The sequence below is a fragment of the Argopecten irradians genome, chromosome 3 (assembly GCF_041381155.1).
Source record: "Argopecten irradians isolate NY chromosome 3, Ai_NY, whole genome shotgun sequence".
Taxonomy (NCBI): domain Eukaryota; kingdom Metazoa; phylum Mollusca; class Bivalvia; order Pectinida; family Pectinidae; genus Argopecten; species Argopecten irradians.
This window is the reverse complement of record NC_091136.1, coordinates 9,864,759-9,886,267: the sequence shown is the minus strand read 5'-3', so window position 1 is coordinate 9,886,267 and position 21,509 is coordinate 9,864,759. Positions and strand designations below refer to the sequence as shown.

The window sequence follows — 21,509 nt, the reverse complement described above, 5'->3', positions numbered from 1 at the left end:
TGTACCTGAAAATAACTTGGAGGTAGAAATATTTGAGAACAAAAACTAGCGAACCTTTATACCATTAAGCTACAAATGCTTAACATAAGCCTCGCAGATCTGTATATTTTTCCAAAAATGTGAAGTTAGTGTAAGAGGTCATAAAAACAGAAACTCTGTTACATCTTGACAGCGTTTGCAAGGCAACACTGGGGCTAAAATAACAGTTAAAGCTTCTCATTGATGCAGAATGAAAATATTCAAATATTTAAACTTTCTTCTTTACACAGAAGAATTTATTTAACAGTTCGGCTTTAGACAGTTTTTATCAGAGCCATGTTGTTTTAGAAGCAATGATACCATAAAATTTCTTACCCACAGCCACATATATTGTATTGTATTTGTATGAACCAAATTGTATGATATGAAGAAACCCAAACAAAAGAGATCTTGGGTGGATCTAAAAGTAAGTGGGGATACACATCCTCAATGTTTCATTGAGAGCAAAGCTACAGGGACCTAGGGCTAAAACTGGGTCGTCTTGGTTATAAAAGTTAGCCCAAACGAGCTTTTTACGACCTCTAGGGGAAACATATTTTGTAGGAGAGCTGATTCTGTTGCACTAGTATTTGCTAGCTTAATGGATAGTTGAGCCTGGTTTATATAGTTCCCTAATATCATTGCACATCCAGTTACTGTAAGAGTGTGGTTTAATGGCACAGCCTGACAAAGTCTGCACCACTAATCTCTTCTTAGGACTGGTTAGCTTTAGTATGGCACCCACATCTCACAAATGTGTGGTAAAAACATCTCACAAATGTTTGTTAGGAAATTATAATGTTTTATATCTGTAATGTCTTCATCTGATACTTTCTGCTTGGGAGACGTTTATAATCGTGGTAGCGTATGATCACGGACTTTGGAAAACTTTGAGGCGAGATATATATTTGGTTATGTTATTTTGAAAAAATAGTTACATTTTAGAGTTTTAAAACACACAAGTTTTTCTCTCAATTTTCTTTCAGCATTGAATTGACCATATTCATTAAATATGTAATCAAACCTGTCTATACAGACCGCACAAGGGACTAGGCTTTTATACACAGGTTATGAATGACCATTTGTCAATAAGAATAATGGTCTTTATACAAAGGTGGTCACTAAGTGCAGATTTTACTGTAATTAGGGATGTTTACTTCTATTAACGTTTATTTCCAATCTAAATCTGTGTTTGTGAGGAATGACTACATTTATATCCTCACTATCAAAGGGTATTGTTATATCCACCAAGTGCTCTACAACATACCTGTATAGTTATCAAAGAGTTAGCTCCCTTCCTTACTCGATGACAACATCTTATACATATGATTATTGGGATGTCTCATCCTTTAAATACAATTATTATTTTACTGAACACATAATTGAAAAAAGTGTTCTCAAAAATGACTCAAAGTTCTGATAATCATTGTTTGGAATCATATGACAGTGTTTGACCAGTTGCTGTTTAGTAATTGATTCATATCTATTGCTAATAAACTGTCTGGCTCATAAGTTTTAAATGATGCAATGTGCTGATTAACCATTGCCTGTATTTCATTGCCTATTAATTTTTATATAATAATAATTTCTCTTTTTTTGATTCGTCAATACTGTTAGTCGATATAAGCATGTGGCTAATGTTTTGTTTTGTTTTTGACTGTTACAGACTGCCTGTAGAATCCTGAGGCGCGGGTTCAATGTGGGAAGCCCTGGCCACACCGGTCCGCGCTCTTCATGAACAAACATGAACCTGTGGAGCACGAATAACATGAGATTAGGACAATGCTTCTATCTTCTGGTTGTGCTACCGTTTTCTGTAGCAGGTAAGTCACACGATTATTTCAGCCAATCAGAATCCTGATTAAAACAAAACCGTTAAAAAAATTAATTCATTGGTTGTTAAAAATTCATAATTTAAAAGTTGTATCAGGACCTGGTAGTGACCGATTCAAACTGATTTGGAGGTGGAATTTCTACAATTCTCCGCATTTTACAGAATATTTGAAATGTACAATCACATATAGATATATGGCCAGAAAAATCATGAAGGGTCCATTTTCGGGCACCCAACCAAATTTATTTACAGCAATGGACTTCCAGTGTAATAAACTATTCACTTGTGAAATTCTTAAAATTTTATCAAAACCAGTGAGGAACATTTTATTAGGCAAATCATCTTGATGTAAGACCTAAGAAATTGTGTGTAATTTGCCTTCAATGATTTCAAGTGAAAACACGAGATAAACCAAATTCCTTATGGAAATTTGATAGTTACATTTGACTTTCTCCCAACCCTCTATACACATTTTTTACCTCCACAAAGCTGTGTTGGGCAGAAAAAATAGGAAGGAAAACGACACTGGCTGCAGGAATAATATATTGTCCATCAGATTGGATAAAATGTACCATTAGTTATATCCCCTGTGGTACAAGGGGAGGACTCCACAACAGGAAGGAAGCCATTGTTAGGGGCTAATTAGAATTTACTCACCACATTAAACAAAACTTATCAACTCGGTGTGATTCTCATATTCAAGCAAACCTTTTGGGTTCATTTAAATCACTGATTTCTTCCGTTAGGACTGTCAGGCTGGGTAGATTTACTAATTTATTTGTAGATGTTTGCAGCTGGTTTTAAGATAAGGACTGTTCCCTTGATAGTTGGGATCAGTGTTGGAATGGTGGATGCTTAATCACTGTCAGGTGGGGAGGGGGGTTATTCATTATTTCACTTGATGAAGATATATATATATTGTGATATTTCTTGGTAATCATTTAAATACAGGGTTAATTAGTACATATGTATGATTAATTTTGTTGTTTTAAAAGTAATAAGCAAAAAAACAATGTTGTAAGCCTGACGAAAATAACCATGAAAGACTGAATTTTAAAAATTAAAAAACTTCAAAGAAATGAAAAAATGATTGACAATTATTCTTTTAACATCTTTGATTTTGTAGTCATATTTGCTTTCAATTTTTACATTATTTTTTTTTTTTTTTAGAATTTTTTTTGGGAAAAGAAAATATTTATATTGAGTGGAAACAAAAAATTTTTTTTTTACAAGTCTCTAAAAATATTTCTGATATTGATGTAATTTGCATATTCTTGATAAGAATGATAACAAATTTCCCCTTTGTCACCTCGTGTAAGATAATCCACTACCTTTGGATTAGACCAGTGTTGTCATAACTGTGTTCAAACAAGCCCAAAGTGAAGCTGCCGTACCATTAATACAGAGCTGTGAATTTTCTCTCCTTGATTTCAAACCTTGCATCTGATTTCATTTTTATCTCCCATGGGGAGAAATGATTTATATGTTTGTGCTAGAGGTGTGCCACAGTTACTATAGAAGATGGTCTGTTCCTCAAACAATTTCAAACTTAAGCTAACATTTTGAATATTTATTCCTAAACCTTTTTATCGTCTATCTGAGAATTGTTGATATATACATGATTCCGATTTTAAGCTGATCTTTTGAGTACTAAAAGTGATATTTTGAGTACGGATGATGATTTGAAGGTACACTTAGCTATCAGTATGATCCATGTTAAAATGTAGAGAGTAGGTTGACAGTACTTTATGTTGGCCTCCTAGAGCTATTTATTTACTTCTGTATCAGATGGTTTCTTATTACATTCACTTAATAAAATACTACCATCTTGCCACAACAGGGTTTTTCATGGGTTTTTAGAAACATGCTGGGAAATATGGACTGGATTAGAAATGTAGAATTGGCAGGATTTAAAGCAAAAGAACTGAAATAATTGTTCTTTTTTAAACAAAATGGATAAAAAAGATTGAGCAGATTTAGTATTGAGTCTACTATCACTTTCTGTCCATCACTTGTCTATCCTAGACTGTGATATAGTGATTGTGATATTCCGTATTTCCCACCTCTCCTTCGTTGATACACATATTGTACAGAGGTATGGGGATCTAAAGACGAGATCAGATTCAAGATAAAAACAATATTTATGTACTTTTTATTCTAAGGTGGTGTGGCTAAACCTGAAAACCAGCAATTTTTGTGATATGCATGTTCAGCGTATGACTACCTACAATCTTCAACTCGGGATTTTTTTTCTTTTAAAAAATTCCAGAATTTTTTGTGCAGCTTTTTTGACAGGTTTGGTTTGAAGGAAAGATAAGATGTTTCAATGCTACAGGGTTTTATCACAGTAAAATATGATTTTGTGAATATCAAATTTTATTGTTCTGATAATGTTCTATTTGACAGGAAACATACATTTAACGGGTAAAAAATATACAGCTGTTCCCTGTCAAAATTACTAAAATATAAATAAAATTAATTTCCAATAATTTCTTTCTTTGAAACATTTAACTTTCATTTACAATAGAAATTTGTATGCTTGTAAGTAAATTTAGTCATATAACTTTGGCTGTTGGGACTGTTTGACATTTTGTTTATCTTTCATGAAAGCCAATAAAAGTCAATACACGTATATATCTTGAAAGTTCATTGACATCAGAATTTGATTAAATGTAAATAATACCAACAATATCTCAAATGCTGATTATTTATAAGGACTGTGTTAGTAATATTAATAGTACAGAAAAATAATTTTTAAAATTTTTAATGTGATCCACCCCTTTACATTAAAAATTGATAGATCATAGATGTCAAGAATTTTCATAAACTGTTATCTAAATATTATACTAGCATGGGAGACTAATATGCCTGTTGTAATCTGAATACTATAAATGCATTCTTCAAAAATCCACTTTTCCAGGCTACTTTATAAAATGAAATACGTTTACAAGTACGATTCCATTGATTTTTAACAAGGAATTATTTTTTCCAAATCAATACGCAACGTCAATCTTTCTATTGTGACGTCATGATAACGTCGGGTTTCGGCGGTATTCTCGGATTTTTTTTCATCGTGGAATGAAAAAAATGAATAGGCCAATCAGAAAGCCAGAAACAAAGAGAAAATTATTTATTAAAAATTGATATTGGTAGATCATAAATGTCAAGAAATTTCATAAACTGTTATCTAAATATTATACTAGCATCAGAGACTTTGGCTAATATGCCTGTTGTAATCTGAATACTATAAATGCATTCTTCAAAAATCAGGATACGGAATACACTTCACAGTAATGCTTGCAATCACTTAGATCCATTTCTAATGAATTCTTGTAATTAATTGATCTCAACTTCTCATTTATGCTTTAAATCACATAAACTCTGTGTCATTTAAATTCTTGAGTGAAATTCGGTTCTTTTAAGTATGCTTGGAGTCATCTTTGATCTGTTTCATAAAGATGTTAAAGTTGCATATGTTTTAAAAGTGCATATCATTATCCATGTATAGATTGAGTTTGTATACATATTAATGAATGGTCTGAGGTGTGAAACATAATTCAGATGTCTTGTATAAAAGATCAGGTATAAGTCCTACTAAATCACTGTGACACGTTTGCGTAGTTATGACAGAAGTGATTCGTCTTGTGTAAACTGGACGGACTTGCCTTGGTATCATGTGGGGATGACATTTTGCGATGGTTTATGGTCTGGCCAATGACTGTGAGGTGATGATTTACTGCGAGACTGTAATGTATAATGTGACATCATTAATGGCAAGTCTTCAGAGCAACGGCTAAAAACGTCTCAGCCGTGTGCAAATGATGTGAAATAGCATTTAATATTTATCACATAAGTTTGCCATTGTTTTGACATCTACAGTCATTTCTGTCAAATGACAGAGAACAATGAGATATTTGCGGTATATATCCCCATTCATAAATACTGTACTTTTGTCATGGACTGGGGTCATATTCTCTTGACCAGTTTTGTCTTTCCGATTCTGTTCCACCAAAACAATGATCTTCCTTTTTATATTGCTCATATTTGTTGGTCACTTGAAGTTTTTGAAATGAAAAGTTGCTCATTGGTCTAGAATCAGGTTGCTTCAATTTATACCAAAAAATTACATGCAGTTTTGAATTGTCACTTTGGCAAGATCACACACTGTATTCATTCAATGCTTTGTCTTCATCAATAGAACTCTTATTGCGATATTACTAATTGGGTCCTCCGTCATCATCTCTTTTTCAGACAATGATAAACCTTGATTATTTGAGATTTGGTGTAGTTTTTGTGAAACAGACGTGATTAAATTCACAGAATATCAATATTCTGCCCTCAGAAAGGGGAGTTACTCTCTATTGTAAACGTTACAGAGGAGCAATGGTATTGTGACATCTTATTCATCACTGCGTTTTCACGGAAGGAGATTGTAACATTACATGGTGATTGTACGACACACCCTATCATTAGGCCCGTCAGATCGGCTAGTTATCCTGATTTATCACAATCTGCAGGGATATTATAACTGGTGTATACTCCACCATGTCAAAGACAGATCTAAAATTTCATCATAATTATAATTTAGAATTGTTCGCATTGTCAGTGATACATACGGATTGTGAGACTCACATATACAATTTCATTCTTAAATATATAATTTAGGATTGTTTTCAAAAACACATTGTTATTAAAGAAGTTCTATAGTCAATGGGATATCTAGTTCTATTTGTGGGTGTAATTTAAAATTATATAATATAACATAGCATTATTAGAAACATATGTTGTATATATTAGCTGTAAAATGTTACGATATTCACCTCCGTAGCTATTATTCATTTGCTATGTATTTAAGGTAAATTTTATGACGATCATTTAAAATACGTTTTACTGCTAGTTTTGCGTTACAAATGTGGCACAGAAATCATTTAATATGCGGCTATAAAATTGGGACTCTTTAACAACGTACATCTACCTGTTTTTTCTCATCTCTAGAGCTTTTATTTTTTCTCCCATAATGCATTTCTACAGACCATAAATTTTGATCTTGTCAGCATATAAGTTGCCAAGTGACAAAGTTAATGCACATGTGTGCACCTGAAGACATATAAGAAGTGGAATTTTGAGAACAAAGACCTGTGTGATGTACGGGACTCTCGATACCTAACATGCAGCCATGCCCCACTGCACCCGCCACAGATCACGTTCTATGTTTTCATGTCAGGCATTGTTTGGAGGGGAGAAACAGCATGTAATATCGACTGCTGCTGTTATTTCAGCTGGATGTGACAGCGTTAAAGAGACCTTGTTTTACCTGTCACTGTATTTCTATGATTTTTACACTTCATTGCATCACCATCAGAGTAATGCTAATCCTGCTGTCTGAAATATTTTCATAACTCTGCTGTTTTGTTTTTATATTGGTATTCCTGTTTTGTTTTTCTGCCTTTTTTCCATGATTTCTGTTCTGGCAATTTGAGATTCATCGCAGTAAAATTTTATAAATACAAGCATGTAGCTGTATAATTAATGAATCAGCTTATTGTTGTGTGTTGGACAACATCACTGGATAGTGTAGAATAGCAAGCTTATGATAAATATTTAACCCTCCAAACTAGGAAATGTTGAATCCTGATGTGTCCTCAAGGACACAAGGAGTTGAAGGTCAAGGGTCAAAAGGTCAGGTTGGAGAGACAGGTTTATTGCAAAGACATTTGACAGTCATGTCCAGATAATATGTATATAAATGTCAGAGCAAGTGGAGGTGTAAATTGTGGGTAAGAGTGATAGTAATAGGCTTAAGGTGTACTGGAGAACTGCTGATCTGATATATCATACTTATCTCCCCTTGTTATGGTTAGTCAGGATCATGATGTTGTAGTGTTATCTCCCCTTGTAATGGTTTGAAATCTTATTAAACTCACATAAAATGGTTAGCAAGTCAGATTATTAGCTTGCTCAAATATTAAGTTTTATTTAAAGGGATTTGGGAATGTTTAGGAGTTTGTAACTGCTTACAATACACAATGTTTAGGAGTATGTGGTGTAGTGCCCCAGGGTGAGGTGATTATTCTCTTTCATTCCTTGGTTACAGTCTCGTTCCTTGGTTACAGTTCCAGCACCAGTCAGACACTTTCCACAGCCTCCATGCTAATGATAATCTGTAGGGAACACCACCAACTGGCACAAGCAAAAATAATGCACATAAGTGAAATGTTATTTCAAAAAAAGATTGGAGGAATGGTACTAAGGGAGATTTCCTTCATCCATGTATAACAAAGCTATATAACAAACCATCCAAGAAAATTTCCATCTTTCAATGGTCAGTTCCAATATAACTTTGAATAAGTATGTTCATCTTTCAATGAAAGTTTTTTATGTAAGATGAGGTCTTCTAAGTGTAGATGAAGTTTATCCTCTATGACTACAGTATGTAGCCCTTGGATGTTTTTACCTCATTTTGCCTGTACCACAGGCCATCATCTTGTAAGGGTAACATAGGTAAAAAACATCACAAAATATGTTTACAACTTAAAGGTGTGTATCATTCATTTTTTTGCCAACTCATATTTCAATTTTTATTCCTACTCTCCCTTTATTTATAATTTGGATAAACCTAAATTACAGAAATGGATAAGCCCATTAGATAAAAAGGGGTTTTCTCAGTCCCTAACAATAAGTTTGATTTTTGTAGGGTATCAGATGTGTTTTCTATAGAATAGGTTGTCGAGATACGCCAGTAATTACCTCAAACTATCTTTTAAAATATCTCGAGGTCAAAGGCAGCTATACCTCGGGTAGCTTAGTCCTGGTGCTCAACTCTAAACACCTTGTGTGAATGCTCATGACCATTAAAGAAATGATTTATAGGAAGCCGTTATAGCCATTCTTAGGGCGCCATTGTGGCAGTCCTCAGATATATATTTGATCGTGCCATTTGCATATGATTCACATGAGCTCGTTTCTGTCCAGGACATAGAAAAACATATACACATACAAGATCGTCATAAAGGAGAGAGAGAGAAGGCTTTTAGTTGCAAATAGACCATTAGTCTTCACGCAAGAGTAATCCCCCTTTGACAAAATCTTTTCTAGTATTTCTGCTTGATCTAATTTCTATTCTAAATTGTCAAATGTTTGGAATAATTGGTCATATTTTCATTTTGAAATCACGACAACGGGTTTTAAAAATGCATTTTACAGGTATCCATCTTTGGTTGACATAAAAATTCTTTGTCCTGATGTCCAAATATTTCCACCATGTTGATTTCATATCCATCATATATAAATAGGTTTGATTGATTGATTCTTGGTTTGAAATTAACAACTTGTATATGGTTCTATTGGTTTTGAATTGTACTTGGACACAAATGTTTTACATAAACCTCTTCACCTTTTCAAATTTCAAACGGCCTGACACTAATTCCTGCACATTAATGTATCCTGTTTCTGTGAAAAATACATCTATATTCATGATTTTGTAAAAATGTAAAATTTGTTGAATATTTTCTCTGATTTTTCTATGTATTTTGTAATGACTTAATGCCTTTATACTGCAAGACTACCTTCCACCTGATTGTATCTAAGGGCAGATAACTCTATAAGCTTAAAATTCATGACACCCAACTCTCTTACAAAGTGAAATGTCCGGCGTTAAACTAGGGAAAATAAAAGGAATGTGTGGATGAAGGATTCAGTAGGTTAGGTAAATAAGAAATCAATAAATTTAGTGGTTGAGATCTCAAATAAAAGACCAATAAGTTTAGTGGTTGAGATCTCAAATAAAAGACCAATAAGTTTGGTGGTTGAGATCTCAATAAAAGACCAATAAGGTTAGTGGTTGAGATCTCAAATAAAAGACCAATAAGTTTGGTGGTTGAGATCTCAAATAAAAGACCAATAAGTTTGGTGGTTGAGATCTCAAATAAAAGACCAATAAGTTTGGTGGTTGAGATCTCAAATAAAACCCAATAAGTTTGGTGGTTGAGATATCAAATAAAAGACCAATAAATTTGGTGGTTGAGATCTCAAATAAAACCCAATAAGTTTGGTGGTTGAGAGCTTAATAAGGAATTATATGGTAAAATTGAGTGAATATGATTAGTGAAGATATTTTAACTGCATTATAAATATGTTAAATATTCTAATGAAATTATTTCAAAATCAATTATTAATTTCTTCAATGAGTTTTTTAGTAAACAAACAACTCTTTGCAATATAACCGGAAAAATCAAATGTTTCTGGCAGCACGATTGACAGACAGCAGCCCTATAGCAGATCCCTCTATGTAAACACACAGCCCCTGTAATCACCGGGCACGTACAAAACCTCTGATCTTACGTCTGTCAATACTCTGTCTCTGTTTTCCTCCTCCAGGTATTGTTCCCTGTTTCCACTTTTTACCCCTAATTTGTTCCAACAAAGAATCCCACCTGCTTCCTTAGCGTCAATCAGGTGTTCAAAAGTCTGATTTATGTTGAGTCAATGAAATGTACAACTTGTCGAATAAAGTAAAAAGAAAATCAAATGGAGTTGAATTTGACTCCCTATAGTTTCTCTGACAAAGAGAAATAATCATCAATGTGCTTGCTTCCAGTGAAAATTAACAGAATGTGCAAGTTGACAAGACTTTTCACAAAGCTGTAGGCTCTCTATCAAGATATAATGATCAACAGCCATTTTATAACAACTGAACAACTTCGGAAGTGATATTTGGCTTTATGTCATAGTACTTTTTAAAGTAATGGTGAGGTAATGAAATTCAAAGAATTTCACAATGGAACATATGTTACATGTGACTACATTCTGACATACCAAGTAATTTGTATGTGTGTGTTTTTGATACCAGCAGTTCATGCTTGCCCATCTTGGTACTAGCAGTTCATGCTTGCCCGCCGTGGTACCAGCATTTTGTAGTACCAGCAGTTTTTGCTTGCCTACCTTGGTACTAGCAGTTTACGCTTGCCAACCTTGGTACCAGCAAATCATGTTTGCCCACCTTTGTGCAAGCAGTTCATGCTTGCCCAACTTGGTACCAGCAGCTCATGCTTGCCTACCTTGGTACCAGCAGTTCATGCTTGCCCACCTTGGTACCAGCAGTTCATGCTTGCCCACCTTGGTACCACTGACCCATGCTTGCCCATACAAATACCACCCCTCCTACCCCACATCTCCTGCCCATCTCCTTGGCCAACTTGTCAGATCACCATGTGTTGTGGGATTGACAGAGAAATGAAAAATACACATAAACCTGTTGATAGTTTTCAATGCCAAATAGTTAATTACAGATTGCCATTGTTGGCAGATATCTGATCCTTCTATTTCAGATTGACATACATGTGGCAACAGCTGGCTACAGTAAAAACAGCCCCATTGTGTACATCAAATGATTTATATATCCTGGAAATAGTCTAACTCCTCCCCAAATATAGGCAACAACTAAAACAGATTCATGAAAGTAGTCAAATAGCTGAGCCTCATATACAGGTGACAGTTGATATTCATAAAGACAGTGAAATGAATGAAACCCAAATAAAGGCAAAATTGAAAACTTTACTGCAAACATAAGTGAAATGATTGAGCTTCATATATTGACCACAATTAAAACATGTCCATAAAGACCTGAGGTGTGGCTAATCAACCAAAAGCTCTCAAGATCCAAATGTATTGATGATGGTTAAAACAGATTTTATAAACTATTGCACCATAAGTAAAATATCTATTGATTATATGATAGAATAATAGAATTATTTTTATTAATGTTTTAATCTGGGCAATCATCCATACCTAGAGAAAACACATAAATAAATATGAAACTCTGGCTCTAACTATTTGGGATTGTAGAAGGTTTGGGTGGTCGTTGACTTAAAGATGAAATAAATTACCAGTTTTTCCTGTGCTAGAGAGAGTACATCTTATTAAGCTTTAGTGAAATTTACCAGATTGAAGTTAAAGATGGCTCCGCTTCTACCCTTCCACGTTTTGTGATGGAGCAAAAGAGTGCAGTTTCCTGAGAAAAACCATGTTACATGTTACATAAAAAAAACAAGATGGTGGCTTTGTGCGTAAGAGAGGAGATATAAATATAGCTAGAATCTCCCATGTCTTCTAAGTTTCAAATCATGGTAATAAAAATTGGAAAGCCCAGAAGAAGTTTATCTCCAATTTCATAACTTATATTTGCGGCTATAATCAGATAAATGGATGATGTATTTTCTTGTGTTTGTGTGGTCTTTGTAGATTTACAGCGCGATGGCGAGATTTTATGACCGCACTGCGTTATCAAGGAACAATACAGACGAAATTTTAACACCCTGTAACCTACCTGGCGTATATCTGTTAAAAAAATGTCAAAATATATATAATGATATCTGGAGCACATAGTTCATAGGCAACGGTTCCTGAGGTAGTTTTTGCCTTTTAAAAGTGTTGATCAGTAATCTTTGAACTGCTTTAATGCCAGAGCAATGCAAATGTATAATAGATATTGCAAAATTCAATTACCGCTAAAAAATGTATTGCCTGTTTTATAATGCAGTACTTTGACATTTAGGGTGTAGCAAGAAATGTAATGACTCCAAAATATTCAGATCAGGGTTTGATTTCATTAGCAGTTATATAAGATAACTAATTAATTCAGTTCTTAATTTAAGATCAGGGTTTAATTTCATTAGAAGTTATATGAGATAACTAATTAAGTCACCTTTAAAAAGTTAATCTTGCAGTTATAGAATGTGTAGGTACAAATACCGAAGACCTTTAATTATATTAAATTTGATGAAATTTTATTAATGCATTATTCTATACATATAGCTAATTGATGAAAAAAATATCTTGTAACTGAATGACCTGATGTATATTCCAGTCTTAGAACATACAATTTTGTATGAAAATGTTCACTTTCAAAAGGTTGCAATGGCTTTGATACTTCAACTGTTTTCACAATTGAATTAGAAAATATGATTTTAGAGGGGCTCTCATTTCTTTTCTTTTTTTCGTGAAAAAAAACCCACCTCAACCTTGTAGCCTGTTTAAACCCTTTAAGGAGAATGGGGGGGGGGGCTTATTTGTGGTACCATAGGAAGAAAACTTGTTAACTTTCACACACAAATCTGGTCTTTGCCATGTTCTTTAACTTAGCTGTGACCTGTCTGCCTTCACATTAACTGATTTAGAACAAAATAAAACCAAGGAGTCTTTCTGCATTCACTGCCAAAAACAAAGAAAACAATAACCCATTTAATCCCTGTGTCAAGGTCATATCAGACCTATTTATAGTACCATTGAGGTCAAAGGTTAATTTTCTGTATGTAACAGGATAATGTCTCAGATAACTTGCAATGTAGACAGAATTTCCACTAAGGCAGAGAGGAAATTGGATAAATTATTGCGTGACTTTGTCAGATTATACTGTGGCAGAAACGTGTCTGAGGTTGGGATAGTTTATTTCCAACAGAAGTATACTTATAACAACCAATCACAGTAAAAATTGCTTTTACTTTAATATCAGTTTCTGGCAAAATCACAGATGAATTGGCCTAAGTAACGGTGTCAGATGGTTAAAGGAATGAATTAGATTTCTAGTTTGTTCATGAGTATTAGAGATTTTAAAGCGCAAGATTAAAATAAAAGTATTCCCTAAAAAGGAAAATCACCATTAAAAATTCAGTAGCAATATACTACTTGCATATATTGGTACTAATAAAAAATAGGTTTGATAGAAATTTGTACTTCAACATTTATATTTGCTCAGCAGTGTATGCTAACAGCCATTATTTAATTTGTCTGCCATCCATGTTATGGGATCACAGCACTTACTGTAACTGTCTATCAACTTCAGTACAGAACAATGCCTAACTTTTTTTTCACACACAAGGCAATTATTCTACACTTTATCAAATGTGTAATTCACTAAAACATTAAAAAGAGAGATGAAAATTGAAACTTGTTTTACTGAACTCCCGATCAAGCAATGCAATTTTCTCTAGCCGAATACAAGTCCAATTACTTTCATTGAAGCTTCCAACCACTTTTTTTTCTCTGCAGTGCATGTATCTAAGATTTACAAATAGATAAACTACTGTTTAAAGCTTCATGTTAAACACTACAGCAATGGTAATGAAACCCTAGTCATTGCTTATACAGCCAGCAGTGGCACCGATGGGGGAATTCTTACATTAAATAGGTCAGATTTATTTTGCAAAGTCATAATTACAGTAGTATATTCAGTATCCAGTTTATAATGAGATAATGATTTTGTATGTGACTGTACAATTAGCCAGGAACTAATAAGAAATCAGCAATTACATGATAGAAGCAGGTTTGTTTTTGTCATTTAAATAAAATTTGCCTAATTTCTGTTTATGGCAACCAATATCTGAAAATAGTATTGAACTGTTCTACCCAAGGTCTTTATACCAAGGGGGGTAAATTGGTTATAAAGTTGAAAGGTCAAAGAGTTTAATTGGTAAACTAGTCGTTATGTATAGCCTTTACTTGCACCTGAACTGTTCAGGAATTATCAGGAGTAGAATTACACACCTATGATATATAATCCTGAAAAATTTAGACTTTCCGGCACTTTCAATAATAATTAAATTGAGTAGAAATTATGGAGAAATTTGAAATCAATTCAGTTGCCTAATTGCCAGTCTGTCTGCAATATACAGAAGTCGATCATTATACCCAATAATGTGTGCAATTAAAGAACCAGTTTTAATAAAGATTTAAAAAAAATAATGATTTTGGTTTCCATGACAACATATCAGTCCTATTTCGATGGCTATTCCATAGCAGGTAACTGGTGAAACAAGATAGGATGTTTTTGGTAACAAAGCAGTTGGTTGGATTGATGGTGTAGACATTTGTCTTTTGAGCGAATGTGGAGACAGAAAGCTATTAATGTGAATTGTGCTTTACAATACATTTGTACCCTCTCCTTACACCAACACATGCTCATTGGAAGGGCTTGTCATTAGTTCTCTGAACTCTTCAGGCTATGGAGGAGCATAAGTACACAACTTCCCGTAAACATCCATTTTCTGGTCTAGTGTAATCTGGATTGACTTTAAAAGCCATTTATGCCAGTCCCTCCAAGGTACATGCTGGAGTGTTCTTTCTATCAGAGTTCGCTGTGATTTATTAGTTAATATTTCATCTGGTCTAGATATGTTTCCAATTTATTCAGTAACCATGGGTTTTTAGGGTTCAGCCCAGAGTGAGGCTCCTTTTTAACCCAGAGGTCTCTAGCGGGGACACTTAAATAGATATTAGTCCGTCATGGAAACCCCAGTACCAGCGTTTGATGTGGGGTGTTGGGTAGGGCTATGGGTAGTAGATAAAGAGATCTGAATTCGATGGACCAAGAAAAATATACTCATAGCAGTAGATGTATCGTTATAAATGAGTTTTAGATGGTGTAGGCTTCGATAAAAAAGGTTAGGATTTTTCTCTGTATGTATATGCTTACAAAGAATACTTGTTAATGTGTTTTGATTTCTAGTATAGTTGGTATGGTATATAGATTACTGTCCTAAAGTTTTCCATTTGTTTACAAGTTCTTTATTTACATTCAGTGTTATTTTAAGTGACTATTGCTAAATTGTAAACATTCCAAAAGTGCTTGATAATTAAAGCAGTATATTTTCTTATTTTATATATCACCTGTACTTACGATCACTTGTGTTTGAAACAAAATATACAATCCTCATCTTCTTACGATATAAAGAAACACCCACTTTTAAATCCACTTTTAAATCTTTTATGTCCCATCAATTGGTAGTTTTGAATAAGCTTTGGCAAGTTGCATAACAATAAATAAAAACTGTCTGTAGTCGATATCACAGATTTTACCTTAATTACCTTTGGAATTTGATTTGACATGGACTAGAGTTTAAAGTTCCAACGTTGGCATTTGGTTAAAGATTAAGTATACTGACCTCTGACCTTGACCTTTGACCCTATAGTGATAGACTGTCATTGTGATGTCACTGTATGACATTGACAGAGCCTACACATTTCTTGGTCCTGTGTGTTGTTAGGGTCAACAATATGTCACTCATCTGTTGAACAACATGAAAAAAATAGTTGATGCTGTTACATAAAACGGTGAAAATTTGAAACACGATTTGTCACAGCACAAAAAGCCCTTTTCCCCTGGCAACTTAACCATGAAATTAATTTTTTTTATCAAATTTCATTGTCATTCACAAATTTATCGTTCATGTCAGTGAAGACATTTTATTACATATCGGTAAATTTTACTTTGACAAAAACTTCACTCATGTTACTGATGGCATGGAGATATGTATATAACATTTCTTCATGAACAAATGTTTTATTATATAAATGTATAAAAAATATGGTTTTGTTTATAAAAAGGTTCTGAAGGGTTATTCATGACAACATCATATATTATCTATATCACTGTCAAAAGTTTTAATTCCTCTAGAATATTGAGATAATTAGAATAAATTAAAATTTAAAAATTGTCATTTGCAGTCGATATAATTTTGATACCAATTATATAAATTTATAGACGAAGAATAAAATTGCCTCCAATTGTACAATACTGGCTTTAGTCTCTAATACAAAAAATATTGTATCAATAACAAAACCGCAGTAAAAAAAAAAAAAAAAAAAAACAGAATCTATCACTCAATTAAATTAAAAATCTGTAAAGGAAGTAAAGCTATTTTGTAAATTACTGTAATTGTACCATATAAAACACTCACTACATGTAAATAAGATTAAATGAATCAGATTTCCTAAGGAATTTCTATCTGAGAGCTCGTGTACCATAGTGATGTAATTTCCTAATGTTGTGGTCTTGACTCCCGGAATCACAGGAGGAAATTGTGAAATATCTGAATCGTGTAGCAGAAGCAATATAACACACTTACATAAAAGTTCAAATTTACGACTGCTCGACAATTTTTTCGCTGACTGAAATCTAATTTCATATGAAGACGGCTTATGCATTACTTGCAATGGCGTGCACATGTTTGTTTTTAGGCCATGTGTATATAAAAACATAGTGAAGAGGAGGGGGTAGATACATGTAATAGGGAGGAGGAGGTTTAACAAATCCAGATGTTTTCATTGCCAGCGTTGTAACATATATTGACATCTCTGGTGTTGCACCACTGTGTTCTGTTATTAAATATTTCTTATTGGAATGGATTGCTTTAAAGTGTCACTGGATCAGTCCATTCCACTTAATAGGGGAGGGAAGCTCTTTATGTTGGTAGCACGTCCATTACGACGATCCCTGCAATTTTTATTACTTAGAAAAAAATCTATTTGATTCACATTTAAATTCTTTGTGTATTTTACTGTGTGTCCAAAAATATTACCTTTCAAGGTTTCATATTTAAATTGAAAAAAAAATATTAGCAAGCTATCTTAAATTGTATTTGTTCTTGTAGACTTTATATTGATTGATATCATTAATCATATTAAACAATTAATTAATCTTTTATCCATTGTTTCAGAAATGCTCCCAATCTTTCTGGAAGAACCAGAGTCGTCTGTGATACCCAATATGGCGTCTGTGACGTTACCGTGTAAAGTAACGCCATCTAGTGCTACAGTGCGATGGCGTTTCAATATGGAGTTTATAGAACCTGGAGAAAACGAAAGGCATGGATTCATAGTTATTGGAACAAACTTACATATCAAAAAATTCAAACATCGGCGTGAAGGGATTTATGAGTGTATCGCGGAAACTGATCAAGGTTCTGTGACGAGTCGACCTGCGCAATTAACGAAAGCAGGTAAGATATGACACATCAAAAACAAACGTGCCCAATGTACCCAATACATAAGTTTGATGCGTTCACCTCATTAACGATATGACTGCATTGATTATTTAGAACTTGTTAACAAATTTGTTCACCTCAATAACATCCATTTTGCATCCTCCTGCTACTTACAGTCATAAATATATCAAACAATTTTCCAAAACGTAACATATATTTAAACTTTATATCAATGGACCCAGTATCTTTGATTTCCTTGATGGTCTAATGCAGTAATGTACATATATGTGTTGAACCTCGTTACTTGTACTCATTTAACTCACCTTCTTTAAAGTTGAAATATTTTCTTGGTCCCAACCTAACCTTTCCCAATATATTCAAGTAAATTCAACTCAATTACTCCAAATGTTTGAAGTTTCCAGTAGGATATATATAAAATTAGAGAGAAAATATAACGGTCCATTTGTTTACTGCCAACTTAAAGATGCTCCATCGCCCTCATAGCATAAATGATATTCATTATTTGAACAATAATTGGTGTATTATCATATATATATATATGTCTAAATTAATTAACACAAAAAGTAATATAAAATAATGCATTTTGCCTTTGGTGCATGCGCAATCAGTACTTCATTTCATATAGGATATAGTGCCACGGGAATTTTTTCGGGATGCAATTAATTATTTTTTCATATTTTTAACTTGAAGTAAGATTAAAAGCTCATAGTTTTCAATGTTGGTAATGGTGTAAAGTAACTTTTGTAACTGAAGAAAAATACTAAATCGTCTTCTCCTGTTTTTGATAGTGAAAAAATACCATTTGTCGACGGTGGAGCATCTTTAACGATCAAATGTTTAGTAATATTCAATGTAAAAACATTTGGATGAGACCGGGTCTTTATGAGGGCCTTTGTTTATCCTAACAAGACACTGTGGAGGATGATTGTGGTTCGTTGTGAAGTTGAAGGATAGTGTGTCACTTTCATAGCGACTACTGTTACCCAATAAAAACCGATATACTCATAGAAATTAATGAGGATAGCTGGTTTTTTCTCTTACGCTCTTATCATGTGTAAATATTTTATTTGATATCTAAAATGTAGCCAAACCATTGCCAGACGTGATAAACTAACTTCCTGTTGATAAATCGAAACTTTGACATGGAAAATCCTGGCTGTGATAGATTCCCTTTACCGAGCTCTCTAACCTACGGAGATAGCATTCTCTCACAGATGGTGTGTACTTTGTGCCCTGTACCGTTTATTTTGTAACTCAGCTGTTGGTCAAGTAGCCAACCGTGTAAACTATAGAATGGTCCCACTATCCTAATTACTTTAAACTTCAATGAAAATCAGTTTTACTGTAAAAGATCATTATAATGATGAGGGATCAATGAAATTTCTTTGTAATTTCTTCATTTTAAGCGGAAGACATACCAAATACCAAATAATATTGTAGAAAACTTTCACAGAGAATGGAAAATACTTTGTTATAACCAAGTTTTACATTAGAGTTGTTTAGCTGTAGATAAAACTTTATCTTAATGGATAAGAGAAATGAGCTGTTTTTGTCAATTTTATTGTATTTCGATCACTATATAATAATATCTTTGTAAAAAATTATTCCAAAATATGAAAACATTTGTATGTTTTGAACAAATTTATAAAAAATTTCTAGAATGTATTTGTATCTCATTATGTCGGGCAATTAGTCCATCAAAATGAAATAGGGTTAGATTAGCTGGGGTCATTGGAGAAAATGTATCGGCCAGACTGGGATTTGAACCCGGGACTACCTAACACTAGACGAATGCTCTACCACTGAGCTACCTGGTCACTGATGATCGACCCAGTCCAATCCTGTTACAGTACACATAGAACATTGACAAAAATGGTGTGCATGCCAGTACATTAGACACTCCATTCTTGTTCTTACACTGTGCCAGTTTATTAACCATAACAGTGGAGGATCTAAAATAACTCCAGCAATCTCTACACATGTCTTTCAATAAACACTGCAGCCAAAATAGAAAACCACCTAAAAAACTATACTCCCCCTACATTTCAAAATGGACCAGTCCTCCTCAATCATAAGTACAGTCCTATTTGGATAACCGGGGACAAAAGGTCATCAACTATCTGATTATGTCAAACTTCTTGTGTTTTCTGGGCCAATCACTGGCATTTCAGAATCTTAGAGTTGTATCTAATCATATGCTATCTCGTTAGATTGACTTATCACTGTTTATGATAAAGACAAATTATATTAGGCGATACAGGAATTCTGTTTTCTTTTTGTAAAGCATCTCCTCCCGATAACAACATGTCATGTAGTTAATGAAAACAGCCAAAGGAAAATAAGGGGATCAACTAGTCAGTTCAAATTAGGGGGGGTTCTAGTCACAAAAATAAGGGGATCAACTAGTCAGTTCAAAATAGGGGGATAATCTAGTCACAAAAAGTAAGGGGATCAACTAGTCAGTTCAAATAGGGGATAATCTAGTCACAAAGATAAGGGGATGAACAAGTCAGTTCAAAATAGGGGATAATCTAGTCACAAAAATAAGGGGATGAACAAGTCAGTTCAAAATAGGGGGATAATCTAGTCACAAAGATAAGGGGATGAACAAGTCAGTTCAAAATAGGGGGATAATCTAGTCACAAAAAAATAAGGGGATCAACTATTAGCTAGTCAGTTTAAAATTGGGGGATAATCTAGTCACAAAATTAGGGCAACCAATATTTACAAATATAAAAAGGAGGTAGTGGTTGAAAATGGGGGAGCCACAAGTCTCAGAAAACAGGGTGAAGCACCTCATTCTTATTTTCTGAATTGGGGCAAAAGGAGGATGTTTTGTTGGATATTCTTAGTGCAGCAGAAATTTACACTAAATACTGCACCTAATCTAAAAGGCAAAGAAAAGCCTTTGATGGTGTATGGATTGTCGGCCATTTTCTTGTTAATCATTTCTGTATCTTTAATGTAATTAATTAGCTACATGTGAGAGACAGAATCAAAGTCGGCAAGAGGATGGTTAAGAATTCTCTATATCAAACAAGTCCACTCATTGGAGGTTTTACAAAATACATGCTTCTAACTTACCGCTTTACATCCAAGATATCCGTAGAAGTACGCAAACATTTAACTCTTCTTATAGTTGGAAAAGACAACAAGAGTCATTTTTTTCGCTATTTGTTTTCGATAATCCTTAAATAAGCCCATGTCTAGTAATAAGCCCATGACATGTAATAAAAGCTAAGGTAATAATAATTAGTGTCACGGTTGATAGTTTGAAATATTTTTAGAAAATTGTAAAACTGTGACTATACAACACAAAAATTAGGTAATGAGCAGAAATTAAACAATTTCACTTAAATATTAGATATATTGTTTTTGTAGATGTTTTTTCTATGATTGCCAATCATGTTGATTTCCTTTTTTACTTCAGGTATAAGTAATTTTGGACCTAGGACAGATTTATCATTAAATACAACAGAGGGACATGATGTTGTATTACCATGTGTACCTCCGGAAAGTCATCCAGCAGCAAATATCATATTTGAATTCAATGGAACAATAATTTCAGGATCATCAGGTAAGAACTATCAAAACGTTACCATGGCCATAAGGCTTAGCAACTATATAATTTATCTTGTCTCTAATTAGGTCGGTTGGCCTTATAAGGAGATGGATTTTGTTGTTCGCCATATGTTGTTTGAAGAACATAAAGTAGATGAAGGTGTAATACATTGGATGGAGGAGAGAAATGAGACAGTAGGATTTCCTAACAACCAAAAACATATATACATACAGGAAAAAAATAATATCTACTTGAAAGAGAGATGAGATGCATATTTCTAGAAGAGGTTATGCTGCAGATTTTGAAATATTCTGCA

General features: G+C 33.6%; 1 protein-coding gene across 5 annotated transcripts in view; it reads left to right on the top strand.

Moving 5' to 3' along the window:
• LOC138317515 (brother of CDO-like) overlaps positions 1-21,509 on the top strand; it is a 201,007-nt gene that overhangs the window by 154,408 nt on the left and 25,090 nt on the right. For all 5 annotated transcript variants that reach the window (XM_069259246.1, XM_069259244.1, XM_069259245.1 and 2 more), the window contains 3 exons: positions 1,685-1,841; positions 17,344-17,625; positions 21,062-21,208. In XM_069259246.1, coding sequence (XP_069115347.1) covers positions 1,763-1,841; positions 17,344-17,625; positions 21,062-21,208 — 508 coding nt within the window. In that variant the 5' untranslated portion in view covers positions 1,685-1,762. The remainder of the gene's footprint in view (positions 1-1,684; positions 1,842-17,343; positions 17,626-21,061; positions 21,209-21,509) is intronic.